We start from the raw sequence: 16,349 nt of genomic DNA, 5'->3' as shown, positions 1-16,349 counted from the left end.
AGAAAAAAAATCCTAAAGAGAGTGGACAAGCAGCTCTCCTTCACAGAGAGATAAAGACAACCCCCCCTTTTGGCTACAAACATCTTCAGAAACCTGGCCCAGATCTGGGCATGATTAAATATCTGCTCTCAGCCAGCGGTGAGGATCCCCGCAGCTTCTTGGCGGGATGAGAATAAAGCTGTTTGGTCTGAGGAAGTGTTGATATCTATAGGCTGTGTGCAGTTCTCTGCTCTTTAATGTCGCTTCTCTGCTGGATTTTTCTTCCTTTTTTTTTTTGATGATGAGATCAAAATGAAAAAACTTACCTGGGGCCTTGTTTTATGAACCGTCTGTAGCTGAGTTGTTTGTTTCTCAGCAGTTTTGTCTTGTTGGTTGCCTCTGTAACCAACCGCAAAGCTGCAGTTTCATTGCACTGCAGGACACTTATTTAACAGTTATCTCTGCTGTTCAGCTGTGAGCCACTGGGTGAAAGAGCAAAATCAAATAAATCAAAGTAATTGCATACACGGAAGGCCTTAAATCTTGATCTAATCCAAGACAGAATTGCCATGGTACCTACATAGCACAGTCAGACTATCGCTGTGAGCTGTGGGCTGTAGGGGGAGTCAACCGCGGGCGAGTCTAATGGAACACCAACTCCTTCTCCATTGTTCCCATATGACACTGTACCTGGAACTCTGCCACTACACTGACATGCACGTGGGGAATGTGGTGTGACTGGGGCCATCTGGCAGTGTAAATGTTCACCTTGGGCTCGTGCTGGTCGACACTACGCGGTGACATCCGTCTGCCATGTTTGATTACAGATTTTCGATTTTACAGATTTTTTTTCTCTTTTTTTCTCTTTTATACCCAGGTCTCTGAGACCTAAACATACTCATGAACCTGTGTGTAATAGATTTTGCAGCACCTCTGTTACACACAGGTTCATGAATATGTTTAGGTTTCAGACACCTGGGCTAAAAAGAGAAGCGAAGCAAAGCAAAGAGAAGAGAAGAGAAGAGAGAGGTTTGAAAGCTGAGTGGTCCAGGCTACATCAACAGCCTCCAGGACTTCCTCTAGTGCAGCTCCACTGGTTTAGTCATGCTACAGCATCCTTGAGCCCTGCTTCCTGGTTGCAGGGCAGAAAGATTCCAAGTAGGGCGGAGCAGATGGAGAATGGGCATGAGGATGACTGAACGTAGGGTGTCACTCTTGATGGTCAGTGTTGTTGGCTGGACCACTCTGGAGGCCGGTGACATCAGGTTAGGACCACGGGCAAGAATGCGGGACTAGAGGCTGATGGGTGATCTGAGCCAGGGGCTGGCAACAGGGCTGGATAACTGGAGGCCAGCAGGGAAGTCTGTGGAGTCATGGAAACAGGAGGCTGCCACTGAATAATGATACAGCACAGGAACTGAGGACCGCTGACACACAGGAACTGTGGAACACCGTGCCAACTACGGACCAGCAACATGTGTTGCCTGGACCGCAGACTGGGGACCAGTAACACAAGTGGGCCAGATCTCCAAATGTGAAACCTGGAACAAGAGTCGACCTGACTGGCTACAGGGGAACCATTGGCAGCAGTCAGCTGGGCTGCCGACTTGGGCCTGGAATTGGGGTCGGTCAGGACACCAACTGGGAACAAGGCAACAGATTGGATGGATACAAGCAGACCAAAGTGAATGCTGGAGGCCAGCATGTTGGGAACGAGCAGGCTGGGTGCTAACGTGCTGGAAGCTAGCTAGCTGGGAAGCAGACTGAGGTGCAGAAGTGTTGAGGAAGGCTGTGAACCACACAGTTGACAAACTCCTCACCCAAGGCTTACAGAAGACAGCTCCCTGCGTTCCACAGACAGAGCTGCCTCCATGAAAAATAGTTCAGTAACTTATAGATATAGATAGACTGTCAGGCAGGCATGCAGGGTAAAAGGTCAGGGTTCAGGTGACAGAGGCCCAAATGTGAAAAAGACCTGTTATCATAACACTATATGCAACGCGAAAGGCACATATCAACAACATCAGGAAATGCAGCCAACCTCTCTGAGATGAACTGATGCACAGTGAACAAGTGTACTTTGTTGACATGTGTCCACATTTATAAAATTGTTTTTGGTAATCATGGATGTCCTGTTCTCAGGGCTAATGAGAAAAAAAGGGACCAACCAGGTTGCTGCAGCCATAAGCCAGCCTCCGTGATGGTACGTGGCTTACTTGCATAACGGTAAAGGCTCCATTAATACTGAGGGTCACATAGAGGCTTTGGAGCAACGTATGCTTCCATACAGATGACTTATTTTTCAAGGCCGTCCCCGCTGACTGCTGCAAGACAATACCAAGCCACATTTGGCACAACAGAGCGGCTTTGGCTCATACACACCTGTTTCCCGTTCAACATTTGTTGTGCATTCCTAAGTGTGAAATATGACAAGGACACCCTCAGACTGCTGTGCAACCAAAGTCGTGCATCAAGGACAAATGGGAGAGAGTTTCGCTTTCAAAAATGTAACAAATAGTTATTTGTTACATTCCATTCCCAAATGCTTTCTGAGTTATTAAAAGAAACAGTGATGTAGCACAGTGGCAGACTGCAGCATCAAAATCCCAATTAGTGTTCTTTTGCAAAAACAAGTATTAAGTTCATCCATATTGTAACATTAATTATCTTGTCTTTGTGCAAAAAACACTATTAATTAAACTATTAATGGTTCCCAAACTATATATCATTGTCATTCTCTTTTTGTAAACATTGAACACAGCGTCCCAGATTTTCTTGGATTCAGGGTTTACTGTGTTTTACTGATAAACAGCCCCATCGCCCCCGCAAATACACTGTGAGCAATTTTTAGAAAATTTAAAAAGAAACAAAATGATTGTTAAAGCTGCACCGGTTAAAGAGCTGATTATCCCCGCTTGTGAGCCTGCAAATAATGATTTTCCACAATAGTATTTCACAAGAGAATGGATTTTGTACCGTTGGATCTTCAGTCGGTGTGTGTGTGTGTGTGTATATGTATGTGTGTGTTCAGAGGTGACTGGAAGAAAAGAGATACTGACTGTCAAAAGGACACAAAGACACTCCCTCATATTGAATTGTACAGTGGTTTGTGTGTGTGTGTGTGTGTGTGTATGTGTGTGTGTTTCAGCGAATATAAAAAATCTGGGACATTACGAGCCTTGGGGTGTATCAGCAGCCATCAGCCATCACTGAGGATGAGGTTCAATCCTCTGATAAGGACTCTGGGAGCCTATGAAACCTGGCAGCACGCAGCTCTCTGGAAGGCCTGGTGATCAAAATGGGGAGAAATAGCATCAGACAGTGGGAAGAAAAATGTGAGAGCTGAGTTTGGTTTCGAGATTTGGTATTCACTCTTTGAAACATGAGACATCTGCTCTTACAAAATGATTGGAAATTAGACTAAAACTTCACATATGGCGCTCTTGAAGCGGTAGGTGCCTTCATTGCCAAAATCACAGCACATTTTATCTTCTATATACTGAATAATGAGCTTCAAGTGATGTGACTTTTCATGTTCAGATAAAGAAATTAATACCTCTTAATAAAAGGGATAAAGCCTTGTTTTCCCTTTGCAGACAAACAGGGTCCAGAGAATCTTATGGAAGCCTGTTTCTGCCAGTTAAAGTAGAAAAAGCAAAGTAATCTTGATTAAAAAAATACACAAATATATATTCCCATGGTTAGTTATAATCTCATATTTTTTCTCAAGGCTAGGTTTTCATAGTTGTTTTTTTTTTTTTTTTTTTTTCTTTAGCCAGCAGAATTGGGCTTCCATACCTCTTTGTAATATATGGAAATTAAATTTGCCATTCATCCTGTAATTACCACTTGGGTTCACAGTGGCCACTGTTTAGCAAAAAAAACAACAACACACTTTTCTGATTTAAATTGTGGGCTCTTTTTTAACACCAAGGTCATAAAAAAAAGTTCAAATTCTGGAAGCCTAGAATTCTACTTTCAGCCCCGAGCTGGAGCTGTAGTGTGCAGTTAGTGTCAAGTACTATGCTGCTGTCGGAGTGTTCCACACACTATAGCACTGATCAACTCCCTGTTTGTTTGTGGACTCTTTTGGTAAAAATTGGAGTGAAAATGGGTCGATGCAGGTTCATCACGGCCTGTATGGTTTGGGTGGACATCATAATTGACAAGTATTAAATAAGTTAAGAGAAAGTTGATCAGTGACAGCTTTGAACATTGATTAATTGTTGTCCAGTACAATAGTCCAGGTTGCACATAATTGCTGTTTTTTTCCTGTGACATCTCTCCTGCCCATAAAATATGGATATATTATACGAACATAAAATCTGGCTTTATTATGTCATTATTTCATGTGGAGAGTGAAGGGTTAACAATCTGCTAAAGACGTACTGAAGGAGGAAAAAAAAAAAAAAAGAAAGAAAAAACCCTCCTCCGCTCAGCTGTGACGGTCTCTCTCGTAGCACCACCGACGATCCGGTCACCGGGGCGGCCCGTCACCTTTCAGTTTTGGGAGAATGGATTTCAGCTCGAGAGGAGGGGACGGGAGCCCGAGCGGCCCCCGCGGCGCGTGGTTGTAGGACGAGATCTAAAAGGCGCGTGGTCGGCGCGGCGGCCACCTCCGTTCATTCTCACTGCTGTTCTCCTCTCTGCAGAGCGTGCTGCTGGTGCTGGTCCGGTCGGTGGCGTCGGCAGGAGCGGCCGATCTGTTCTCTACTGCTTTGCTCTGTGTGTGTGTATGAGCGCGCGGATCTGCCGTGTGCATGTGTGGTTGCGCGTGAACCGGCGAAAATCAAAGAGCAAGCAGGCCAGCGCGAGCCAGCAAGGAACGCACGCACGCAGGCAGGGGCACAGAGGCAGCCCGCGAGCGCTCGGCTAGCAACCGCACTGTACGCTGCGAGAGATGGTCACGTCCACACCGGGGATCCTTCTGCTGCCGATACTAATATGTCTCCAGCACTGCGTTAACGTCCACGGTAAGTGTCGAGTCCGTGTCCGTGTCTTGTGTGTAATGTGTATCTTATGTGTTCCGGTGCGCGCTGGGAGTCACGGCGCTGGGAAACACGCACCGTGTGCGGCGAGGGTTAGCTAACATTACCGAGCGCTGCACCTGTCTTGGCTGCTCCTTGAAGGAGTGACCGTGTTCGGCTACACCTTGGGCTAGTCAACCTTATGCTCCTACTGAAGAGGATAAAAAGAGAAACCCCAGAGAAAACGTCTTTTAGGGGCTGAAAACGAGACAGCCGCTGCTTTGTGTGTTTTTTTTATATGTATCCGAGAAGCGGGCTCGTCTTTTTAATTTGGTCATTGATTCAGCTGGGGGCGTTTGTAGCTCAGTATCTCCGTTTCTTTGAAATGAGAGAGAAAAGGGGGGATGGAGAGGCCCGTGTAGTTTGTGTTGCCTGCTGTACAGCATTTGCGTGTCGCTGCTCATTCGTGGCCAATTAATTTTCACCCTGAAAACCGACAGTCCTTTCCCAAATACAACCCCTGCTTCTTACACCGTGTTGACGTCTATTCATGTCCCGATTTTCTCATTCACTCCTACTGTGGGATTCTCCTCTGCCATCACCACCCCCAGCGAGGCTGGTAATTTATTTATTTATTCCTGAAGTGGAAGCCGACAGGGGGAGAGTGATGGCAGGGAGAAGAAAAGGGGGTTACAGTGGATTGATGCAGAGCGATAACACTGTCAACGGGGGGGTTGTCAGCAGCACCGCAGTCCCTGCAGGGCAGCAGCAGCTGAGGGCATGAAGGGAGAGAGGTGACCGGGCCAATTACCGACCGTAGGTGATCCCAATGACGGGCTAATTACGAGCGGAGTGGCAATGGTTACTATTACCAACTGGTGTTACCTGTAGAGTAGTTTGCACTTATTTCCGTGATCTTTTGCTTTTATCGATTGCTGTTGGGTCCATTAAATGCCAGAGAATTTTCCCCAGAGTGTCCTCTTCACATTCTTATTTTGCCTGACCAACAATCTTAAACGAATAGCTTTAAAGGTAATGATAACAAAACGGAGAGAGCCATAAAATAAGTGCTGAATGACTCGGATTTAACCACCAGCCAGTTTTGATAATGGATTCATTTACTGAAAATAATTCTCTCAAAATGTGCATATTTTCTTCTGTTTTTATATCATTGCTTGTTTAATGTCTCTTGGTTCAGAGCCAATGGTGGACCCAGCAGATGTTTAGTGTTTAAGCTTGGGTGGTTTTATACTTTTTTAAGTCATTTATTAAAATCAGTGGATCCAAGTATAAGATATTAAACAACTGATTGTCTAATTGTTTTTTGTGCTAGTTCACATCCTTGCACTTTTATAACCTTAATTTCTCCAAAAGATTTTAATCTATATATGACAAAAGTAGAACAGTTGGAATTCAGAAAATCACATCACTTTTCCATAATGCAACCTTTAAAAGCAGGAATAGACCAGACTTGTTATGTGATGATGTAAGTAAAGTACATGGAGTGCAGAGTTTTTGCTGGTATTGATTGATGAAAAACAGCCATGTGCAATATAGAAAATCGATGAGGCGTATTGAGATACAATAAAACGCATTGAGAATCATGTATTCGTATTGTTGACAGGTGACTTGTAATCGGTACACGAGGCCAGTGAGTAGTCACACCTACCTAGTGGAAACCTAATAATAAGTATAACAATTTCATATTATCGATTTTTATTAGTTGGAAACAAGACTTGCAACAAGCTATGTGTTAATTACATAACTAATTTCACGGGCTGTTCAGTAAATGAAATGTAAGTGCATAATCTTTTTTTCCTACCTTACCTTATTGATGTTAAAACGGCTACTGGCCATTCAATAGATTACCACGTTTTTTTGTTTTTTTTGTTTTTAACTTGGGATTGCAGCAACGCCACCAGCCATTTGCTTAGTTTACCAGCATTTCTCTGGTTGCTGGTATTAATTTTTGAGCTGTGACTGTGATATATGTCATGATATCCCTTATTTAGGCCTATTTAGCCTGATGTTGTGGGGGTTCCTTTCTGGTCCTAGGTACATCAATCAATTTACATAACTTAAAAATGATTTTATTAATACAGTTACTAATCAGTTCAGCGGCGCTAGTTTGCATGCGGGCTAAATTATAAAACAGCTCAGAGAGGCAGACTGAGCTGTGTTTGGCTGCTTGTGTCTAGCACAGATTTCAGTCTGAATTCCTACCTACTGTGGAAAATGGCCTTTGGGGAAAACAGTAGATCAAAACTAATGCTTGTAATGTGCACACACGCCATATAGCATACACCGATCACTACCACCACCACCTCCTTCTCATTCTCAGCTCCAAACCAAACCCAAACAGACATGAATGCGCACACAGATTGAGATTGTGTGAGCCTATTTGAACAAGACGTCACGCAAATTAGATGGCAACAAGGGTAGCAGCAGCAGCGAGCTACGCTGGCCTGATTAAAATGGATGTATTTTTCCTCCACGGTTACTGTGATACCATGCGCTAGACCTAGATCCTCAGCTATATGAGGGGGGGCTTTGTGGGGGTGCGCCTTGTGCTTGAAGTGGGCGGGGTGGTGGACAGAGGGAGGAGGAGGAGTACACTGCAACCATTTCTGTTACTGGGGAAAATTGCATTACCATGACCTCCAGTGTGACAGCGTTTTATATAGCTCACAATGATCTACAATTTTGTGCGCTAGATGGTTCATTGCAGCTCCATGCCTGTTGAGTCTGCTGCTTCAAACCCACAGGGAGTTGTAGCAGTTGAATGAATCATGATGATCCTGTGATATAATCTGTAATTTCAAGTTCCTGCCTTTTGGTTAATGGCTGTATCAAGACAATTGGCTCTTCAAGTTACAATAGATCTTTTAGTTGACACATTTGCATACATAAAAGCGACTTAGAAGCTGTACCAGGGCCACTGATGGGGGGGAAAAAAAGAGGTTTCATGACAAAGTTAAGAGCATTTTGAATCATGAGCAATGTAGGTTCCCAAAAGCAATAACATAACAAGAAAATCCTAATATTTTGACCAACTAACAAAAAATATTGTCACATTTTCAAGGAAATCTTGTGGCTGTTTTGACAAACTACACAAATGGCAATAAAAATAGGAGCATAAACAGACCCAAACATTGTTAAGTATTTATACAAACCTTTCTCATATGCAACACTGAATTCATCAAATTACTTTTATTTCATATTTTTAGGTCTTTCCAAGTATTACCCTGCAGCCACTGGAGATATGTTGCTGCCCATGGCTCTCCAAAATCTTCAGTTGTGTGTCAAATTTCATCGTCATGAACTACAATGATGTATGCAAAGCAATGACAGAAAATGTGCACAGAAGGGTTTTGAAGGGGTAGCTGCAGTGATAGTTTTCATAACTTTGACAAGATGTAGTGGTGAAAGCTCCCTCTGTCTAATAATGGTAGCAGCAGTGTACAATTTAGAGTGTTCAGACTTTAAATGTCAGCTAAATTTTCTGACACGGCAGGGAAAAGGAGAATACTCTCATACAGGCCTGTAAGCCTACTTCAGGTTGCAACTGAAGTCTGTTATTGTGCTGATTGGTCAAAGTGCAGGGTGTGCAGATTTCAAGACAGCAAGTCAATGGGGTTCTCTGCAGACATGGGTACAGTGTACCAAGAGAATTCACCCTTAAAGAAACAAAACACTGGAATATATACATTAATTCTGTTACTTGCATTCTTGGTTACAAGGACTGTGTATGCTGCACCCCATCCCCTCCATCTCTCATTTACTTCACAACAAGCCATATTTGAAAACCATGCTGTTTATAATGTTGGAGGCATCTGTTAGCTTCTCCTCAGTTTAGTACAGGGTGTCCCCCAGGAAAGCGGTTAGCGGAGCAATATGCTCAAAGTGCCAAAGTTACATTAGCATTATTAGGTAATGTTGAACAGACTTTTAAATTTCGTCTGCATTTTATCCAACAGCAGTGTAATTTTGGCAGAAATTAGTGCAGAATGTATGTAAAATTGAATGGATTGTGCTGCATTATCGACATTCAAGAGTCTGTTCAATATTTTTTTTTCTTCTATTAAATGGAATCCAATGGCTACTGGGATACGTGTGAAAAATTCATTCAATGATGTACAGCTCTACAGCGCACAAATGGCTGTATAACAGTGCATTGCAATAGGTGTTTATTCCTATAGTGTTTTATAATATCAGTTTTTAGTGTTTTATGTCTTAATGTTTGAGAATCTGTACTTTTCTCTCACCTTAACAGCAAGAACAGCTGCACTCAGATTGTGTGAAAAACACAAGTTGTTGTGCTTCCACATTAGCTTGTGAGGCAGCTGGATATGAGAGATAACAGAAGAGGCCAGTCCTGATATGCTTTATAGTCTGCCCCATATAGAGCAAAGTGTTTGCTTGGTATACAACTATTGCAACTATATACAACTACTTTGCCATTTTGTGTGAACAAATTAAAAATGATCAAATTTCAGAATTATTAAATGAAAAAGGTAAATGGAGAAAAAAGGTTTTGTGAAAGTTGTCAAAGTATTGGGATTGGTACCAAAACCTAGCACAACGCTATAGCTGCTCTTGTAAATTACAAAACCAACCATTGGTGGACGTTGATGGATTGCAAACTCAGCAAAATAAAATGTAAGAAAAGCTGACTTGAGTTTTTTTTTTTTGTCTGAAAACCCTGCTGTACCCACATGAAATCTCTCTGGTTCACATGGCGAGTTGTTTTTTTTATCAACATGAGAGAGACACAAACACACACACACACACTCTCTCTCTCTCTCTTTCTCTCTCTCTCTGTCACCCTTTCTCTCTGGGTCTCTCTCCCTCAACATTAAATGTACGTCAGCTGTGAGCAGTAGGTCAGACTGATGTGATGAGTCAGATAAACTGTTGTGACAACTCATGATGACTAGTGTTTGCATATGTCTGGCTTTTCTAATATATTGTAGATTCTGTACTTTTGCAGTACAAATATAACACTATTAAATAACACTAATGAAATGGTAGGAGTCTGTATAACATTAGTTTTAATAATGTAGGGATTAACATGTAGAGCATGGGAAATCTAATTTTATATATACGAGTAAGTAATGAAAGAAATTCTAGATTGCTGTGCAAGCATACAAAGTGCTGGACAAGGCCTAGCTTGTATTAATAGGGGGAAACTCTGGTCAAAAGCTTGCAAAACTGTACCTAGATACAATTTATGAACATTTTTGCTTGGCAGTGATTTTTTGGATTTTATAACATTTCAGTGAATTGCCACAGTGCCTCTGAGCCTCCTCAAAGTTTGTTCTCTAATGAATGAATTTGGCCTTTTATTTAAATGTGTGTTTGGTTTTCATGGCTTTGACAAAACTGCTTGAGAGTGACAGAAAATGGGATGAGAGAGTAGGAGGATGACATGCAGCAAAATGTCACAGATTGGATTCAAACCTTGGGCCACTGCAACAAAGACTAAGAATCTGTATGTTGCTTCAGTGAAAAGTGTTCCTAAAATGAGGAGTCATCTAAAAAAAAAAAAGGGGGGGGGGGGTATGCCATTCCATGACTCATTTATGCATTTCCTCTTTTTCCAGGAAATGTCATGGTTAGATTTATCTCACTCAGCTGTTCTAAAGAAACACGTTGATGTAATTTAAATTCAGGAAATCTTGTAATTGGAGGGCTCTGTGTTTTAGGTAGTCTCAGCAGAATATGGCTGCTAACACTGTAAATCTGTGACATGTCCACGGTCTGTTGCTTATGCCCCTGTCTCTATATATTAAGCCAAGAATCCTTGCATATGTTCCAATGTTAACATGGGGTCTAGAATGAAGTGTGCTGTGTGGACAACAGACTTGAGAAGTACTGTTCAAAAATGATGTTACACTATACCTTGGTAGAACTGTTCCTGCTTTTTTCCCCCTCAGATTTTAAGGAAACTAAGCAAGTCTTCTAAACATTCCATTATACTCTGCACTCTGTGGCTATATTTAAACTTGTGAATGCTGGTTCGGCCTGTAATTCCCTGTGTAGCCCTGTATGACCCAACATACTTGTCTTTGGTAATAACTGCCTGCTCTGTTCATTGTTTGTTTGGTTCATTGTAGTCACATTTCCTTCCAAACCCACTTATTGCATCGGCTCCATCGACATATGTTACCCATTTGAAATATGTGTTTTGTGTAGAATGTTAACTTACTCATGATATGGTACGATAAGTTTAAACTCTGTGATAATTGATCCAATACAAGACAGTCATCTAATGATACATCATGATATCCATCAAATCGAAGAATGCAAAATATTCTGTTATTCACTGCATTGTGGTGTTATTTCATAGAATCTCCGACTGAGATGAAACAACACAAAAAGCACAAAGTCGTAGTGAAGTACAACACACTGACATGAACTTGTCCATGTTAGCGTGTGCCATTATTCCAGTGTGCTGCATGTTCTAATAAAAAATGAAGGCATTTGACGCAAGTGTATCGATAATCATATCTTATCTTACAGAAGTATCTTGATATATTGGTGTGCCAATATTGTGTCCCACCCCTAGTGTGTACGATGATTCAGAAATCATTCATTGTCAAAAGGAGTGTTAATCAATTGTGACCATCAAAAAATTAATAGTTCTCATAATGGTCATTTTTATCATAATGACTATGCCTGCAAAACCATTTTCAGCTTTTTTTCCTGACACCAGTTGAACTAGATTTCTGTGGACCTTACACTATTTTGAAGGAAAAAAATAAGCAGTTGGAAGATGCCACCCTTTGCTCAGGTATTTATGACATTTATTTAAAAGAATCATTCAACTAATAGAGAAATAGTGATAAAAATCAGCATAGGCTGCTATTGATGCCAGCCAACAGCTGTCTGGATCTCACTGATCAGAGGGTAACATGGCTAACTTCCCTGAGGATGGTTTCCTGGGCTGTGAAGGTGCTTGATGAAATGTTGTGCGTTTTCGCACTGATATGTGTATGTCACTGGTTGTTAGATGGGTTGATGCATGCCATTTACTTTGATAAAATGTATGTAGGTATGTTGTGATACATTATTCTTTGATTGAGGTGAATGAAATGGTAATATGGATGAAAGGTCAACACACTCTATTCTGTAACATGACACACAGTTGGTGTGGTCTTGGTTCAGTGGAAGTCTGCAGGCTGTTGGCACGGTTGGCTGTGTATTTACCTCCTCCTGTACTGTGAAGTGAGTGGTCCTGTACTGGGCGTAGCCACAAATGGAATTACTTTCATGAACCTCTGTGATTCAGATTTAGAGTTGTTTGCAAACATGGGTTGATGAATTGATTGATTGGCCCTTCAACAAAATGAAATGGCAGTTCTGAACTAGACCACTGGGGGGGTAGCTGCTGACCCATTTAAAACACTTTCCTTCATTTTGGTGTTTGTGATTACATTTTTAAGAGACTTCTCCATCTTTATAAGTAAATATATAAATATAATATTTCTAATATAAATATCAGAATTTCTTTTGGCCTGAAAATGTTTTTTTGATAGACATCTTATTCTGCCAAACACCCTGATAATTTGAACACAGAGACACAACCTTTTTATTAAAAGAAGTTGACCTTTCAGTGGCATAGTTATCCAACTGGATGTGCAGCCTCTCCTTGGCTTCTACTACTGCTCTGTGCTCCATTTATGCACCCGGACAGAGGCACAGTCCAGACTGAAGAGAGTGTCACGGTCAGACTATTATTTTAAGACCTGGAGTTGTCATTCCCTCCAATACGACAGACTGCAAACTATACTGCAAAGATTATTTTTGAGTAGTCTAGAAATCTAGTTTTTCCTGTGATGGCGAAATGAATCCTTTCTATTGGAGTTTTACTTCTGTCAACAGCAACTGTTTCAGCGTCAACCAAACTTTATCTGCTGAAAAAAATCCATGTTGTCCATCTCTGTTTGCTGATCGGATCCAACCACAGGTGGTTTGAAATGTGAGTCAAATCTGATTTCACAGTGGAATGCAGTGGAAATTGTTTGCTTCACAACTTTACAGTGTGATTTAAAAGTTTGGATAGCAAGATTTTCTCGCACTTCTATGTTGGAAAGCTGTGTCACCAGTGTCTGAAGTGATTGACTCCCACATTGTTCCAACTTCAGCCCAAGTTGCAGATTACTTAAAACAAAAATGATTGCCTATGCATGTACATCCACAAGACCTGTCAAAAATTGTAATTAATCACACACCTTTCTAGTCTCTGGGATTCAGTCACACCACTTCTACCGAAACAAGACAGCCAAAGAAGTCTACATCCTGTCTCCCTATCCATGTCAAATGAGACTGTAAGGTGCTTCTGATGAATTGTAAATGTGCAAACTCCTCTTTGTATCTCCCCCGCTCTTATAATACAGGGCTCCTGTCTTTTCCCAGAATTAAAAAGAAGTCTGCAGACTGCAGGACCTTTTCCTATCACACCCCTTTCCTATGGAATTACCTGCTTACCCCAGTCACTGTTGAGGCCTTTGAATTAGAACTCAATACTCATCTATTGGCCTAACTTTCATTTATCTGCTTATTCCTTGATAACACCTGTTACTGTTCTCGGATCTCTCTGGCAGCTTCATACTTGTTATCCATATTTGTCCTACCGATAGGATTGCTATAATCTTTCTGATAACCACCTTTTTCTTGTCTGAATCAAAGGTCCAGTGATTGAGGGTACAGCTTGTAAAGCCACTTCTGCCTTGACTTGAAAGTGTCATTTACTGTTTTTTTTTTTTTTTGTTTGTTTGTTTTTTTCTTGGTAGATTGCCGTTGTTTGATTAGTCTGCCAAATACTCATTCCATCAATCATTAAATTGTTTGCCCCATTGAAAGGTAAGAGTCTGGTGGTACATCTTCAAGAGTTCAAAACCAAGAAGGATTCACCTTAGCCAGATATCGAAAACAAGAAATATTCTCATTCAAGAGGCTAAGGTGTGTTATGAGTTGTTTTTTTTTTGTTAGGAAATAAAGTAAAATGATGATGCCCTTGTCAAAACTCTTGCCAGTTTACGATTTTGTCGATTGACTAATTCCTTAATGGATTAGTGGGGTTTTATCAGTGTCTGGATGAGTGTTTTTTGCTAGGCAGAATCACATTTTTATTTTGCTTCCCTCTCTTGACCTATATATGTTAATCTGCAGTGCTGAATAAATCTGTCAGTTTAATATTTTTTCTTTTTGTCATTGATTTTATTCAACTTTCCAAAGTCGAAAAGCTATCGCCTTAATCATTTCATCAAATCCACAGTCAGAACAACGGGGGGGAAAATAGGGGGAAAATCCCTGCTCAGTCCCTTCTTTTTCCTCTTCATCAGTTCTTATATCCGATGTCTTGAGACAACAGTTAAACCGATGGTACCAAGTAGACATTTTAAGGACACTGAGGTTTGGTTCTCTACTAAAATATTGATGTTGCGTCATCTTCAGTTGCAAACGCAAATACAGGAATGTGAGTGTATTTCTATGTGTTCAAACACAATATAATTTGAGAAAGGTTTTACTCTCCTGTTTGTGATGTGTGTGTGTGTGTGCGCGCATAGAGCTGTATAGATAACAAGGGTACACAGAACTCTCACCACAAAGTAGTATGAGGGGTTGGTTTTTGTGATGTCGTTAGCAGAGATCAAGTTTGGACAATGTGAAACAAATCGGGCAGGGAGAAATTAAATCCAACATGTGTAGCTGGCTTCTCTTCACAGTAGCTCCAATCTGCTGTGAATGCCAGAGAGCTCTGTTTCAAACCATTTGTTTTGAAATTACAGCACTACAGGGGGCCCTGCAAGGGCCAGACAAAAAGCAAATTACATCTAAACAAACAGTTAATGATAATTGTGAATCATTTGGGACTGTAATCAGTTACTCCTACTACTAGACTCATACCTCCTCTGTGTCTGTCTTCCTCTGTAGCTACTAAGACAGAATGTGAGGCCAGCCAGTTCCAGTGTGGAAACGGTCGCTGCATCCCTTCCGTCTGGCAGTGTGACGGAGACGAGGACTGCACCGATGGCAGCGACGAGGGCTCCTGTGGTGAGACACTAAAGACACACTACTGTCACACAGCACACATACTGCACACAACATGAATGTTGGTATAGAAAACACTCATACCTGAATAATAATATTACATTTAAAACAGAACAGGAGATTACTGTGAGGGAGTGTTTGTGTTCCGTTTAGCAATCACTGACCGAGTAGTCATAGGCAGCTTGAGTCCAAATGCAGCTTACTGTAACACTGTCATTACAGTCTGAACTTTAGAGCCTCTTCTGTAAAACACTCAGGTGTTTGATATCCACTGAAATGTATCTGTTCACTCACCAGACAGTAACAGTAACTGCTTCAATTGTAGTTTTATCCTTTTGTGGATAATGCGAGTGATATTTTTTCTTTAATGTCAACAAATCTCATGAAAAGTCTCCAACCTATCAACAATAGATAAATCCTAACAAATAGTGTATGTGTAGCCAAAGTCAGATATATCTTCTTCGGTGCTTTAGAGCATTATTGTCCAAAAAACATTCAAACACATCATTCAGTACCCTGTTTAAATGGGAGACATGAACACAAACTTAAGTTTATTGTGAATTAATTCCACATACACTGCCCAGCTTCTGTATATGCTTGCCAAAACATCAAATTTTCATTAATCCACAACAGAGGATACTAAAACTAAAATTCAAAATGCCCTGTGTACCCGTTTGTCAAAAATTTACTGAGTATCAGAACGGCAGCTAAAGTGAACCTATGGGGGCAGACATAACCGAAAGTGAAACTTAAGGATGTCTGCCCCCATAGGTTTGCTTTAGCCGCCGTCCTGATATCTGGTCAATATTGTGCAAAAAATTTATGTTATTTTTCCTACTGATAGCACTCTGTAACCTCGATCAACAGGGATATGAGTTAAAAATGGCAGACGTTCTCCTTTAATGTCTGCGCTATCTCTCTGTGTGGAAATCAGTTGCCATTTCTATTGCTCCTATTAGTTGTGTGGGCTGAAATTGTGTTCTATTTACCCTCTTAATGCAGTGTTTGATGGAGTGTGGGTGAATGGATGACAATCCATCTTGGATACAATTAAGCATGTTTTCCTGCCAAAGTGAACAATATGTAAATTAAGCTGGAAATGGAGTCTGAGTCGTATCTTAAAAGGTCACCTCACAGGGTGCCAGATTAACTTTTCACATTGGCTGGTGCCAGTAGTTGTTTTTCATTCCAGTTACCAGCTCTGGCACTACATTTGGATGCACCCCAGGCTTAATGGAGCACCACAGAATGGGTTGTTTAACTCTGAAAACTGCCTTTTCTCACCATCAGCTTTGCTTTTACCCAAATTGGATGGACAGTAGGCAGCAAAGAATTTGAATGAACATT

At 41.3% G+C, this 16,349-nt stretch overlaps 1 protein-coding gene across 2 annotated transcripts in view; it reads left to right on the top strand.

Moving 5' to 3' along the window:
* Nucleotides 1–4,428: 4,428 nt before the first annotated feature.
* vldlr (very low density lipoprotein receptor) overlaps nt 4,429–16,349 on the top strand; it is a 55,895-nt gene continuing 43,974 nt past the window's right edge. The window contains exons 1-2 of one of the 2 annotated variants that reach the window (XM_037117307.1): nt 4,429–4,952; nt 14,886–15,005. In XM_037117307.1, the coding sequence (XP_036973202.1) occupies nt 4,880–4,952; nt 14,886–15,005 (193 nt within the window). In that variant the 5' untranslated portion in view covers nt 4,429–4,879. The remainder of the gene's footprint in view (nt 4,953–14,885; nt 15,006–16,349) is intronic. The other variant, XM_037117308.1, reaches the window with a different exon arrangement.

This window comes from Acanthopagrus latus, chromosome 12 (assembly GCF_904848185.1).
Source record: "Acanthopagrus latus isolate v.2019 chromosome 12, fAcaLat1.1, whole genome shotgun sequence".
NCBI lineage: Eukaryota > Metazoa > Chordata > Actinopteri > Spariformes > Sparidae > Acanthopagrus > Acanthopagrus latus.
The sequence above is the reverse complement of the archived record's forward strand: the minus strand, read 5'-3'. Positions and strand labels throughout refer to the sequence as shown.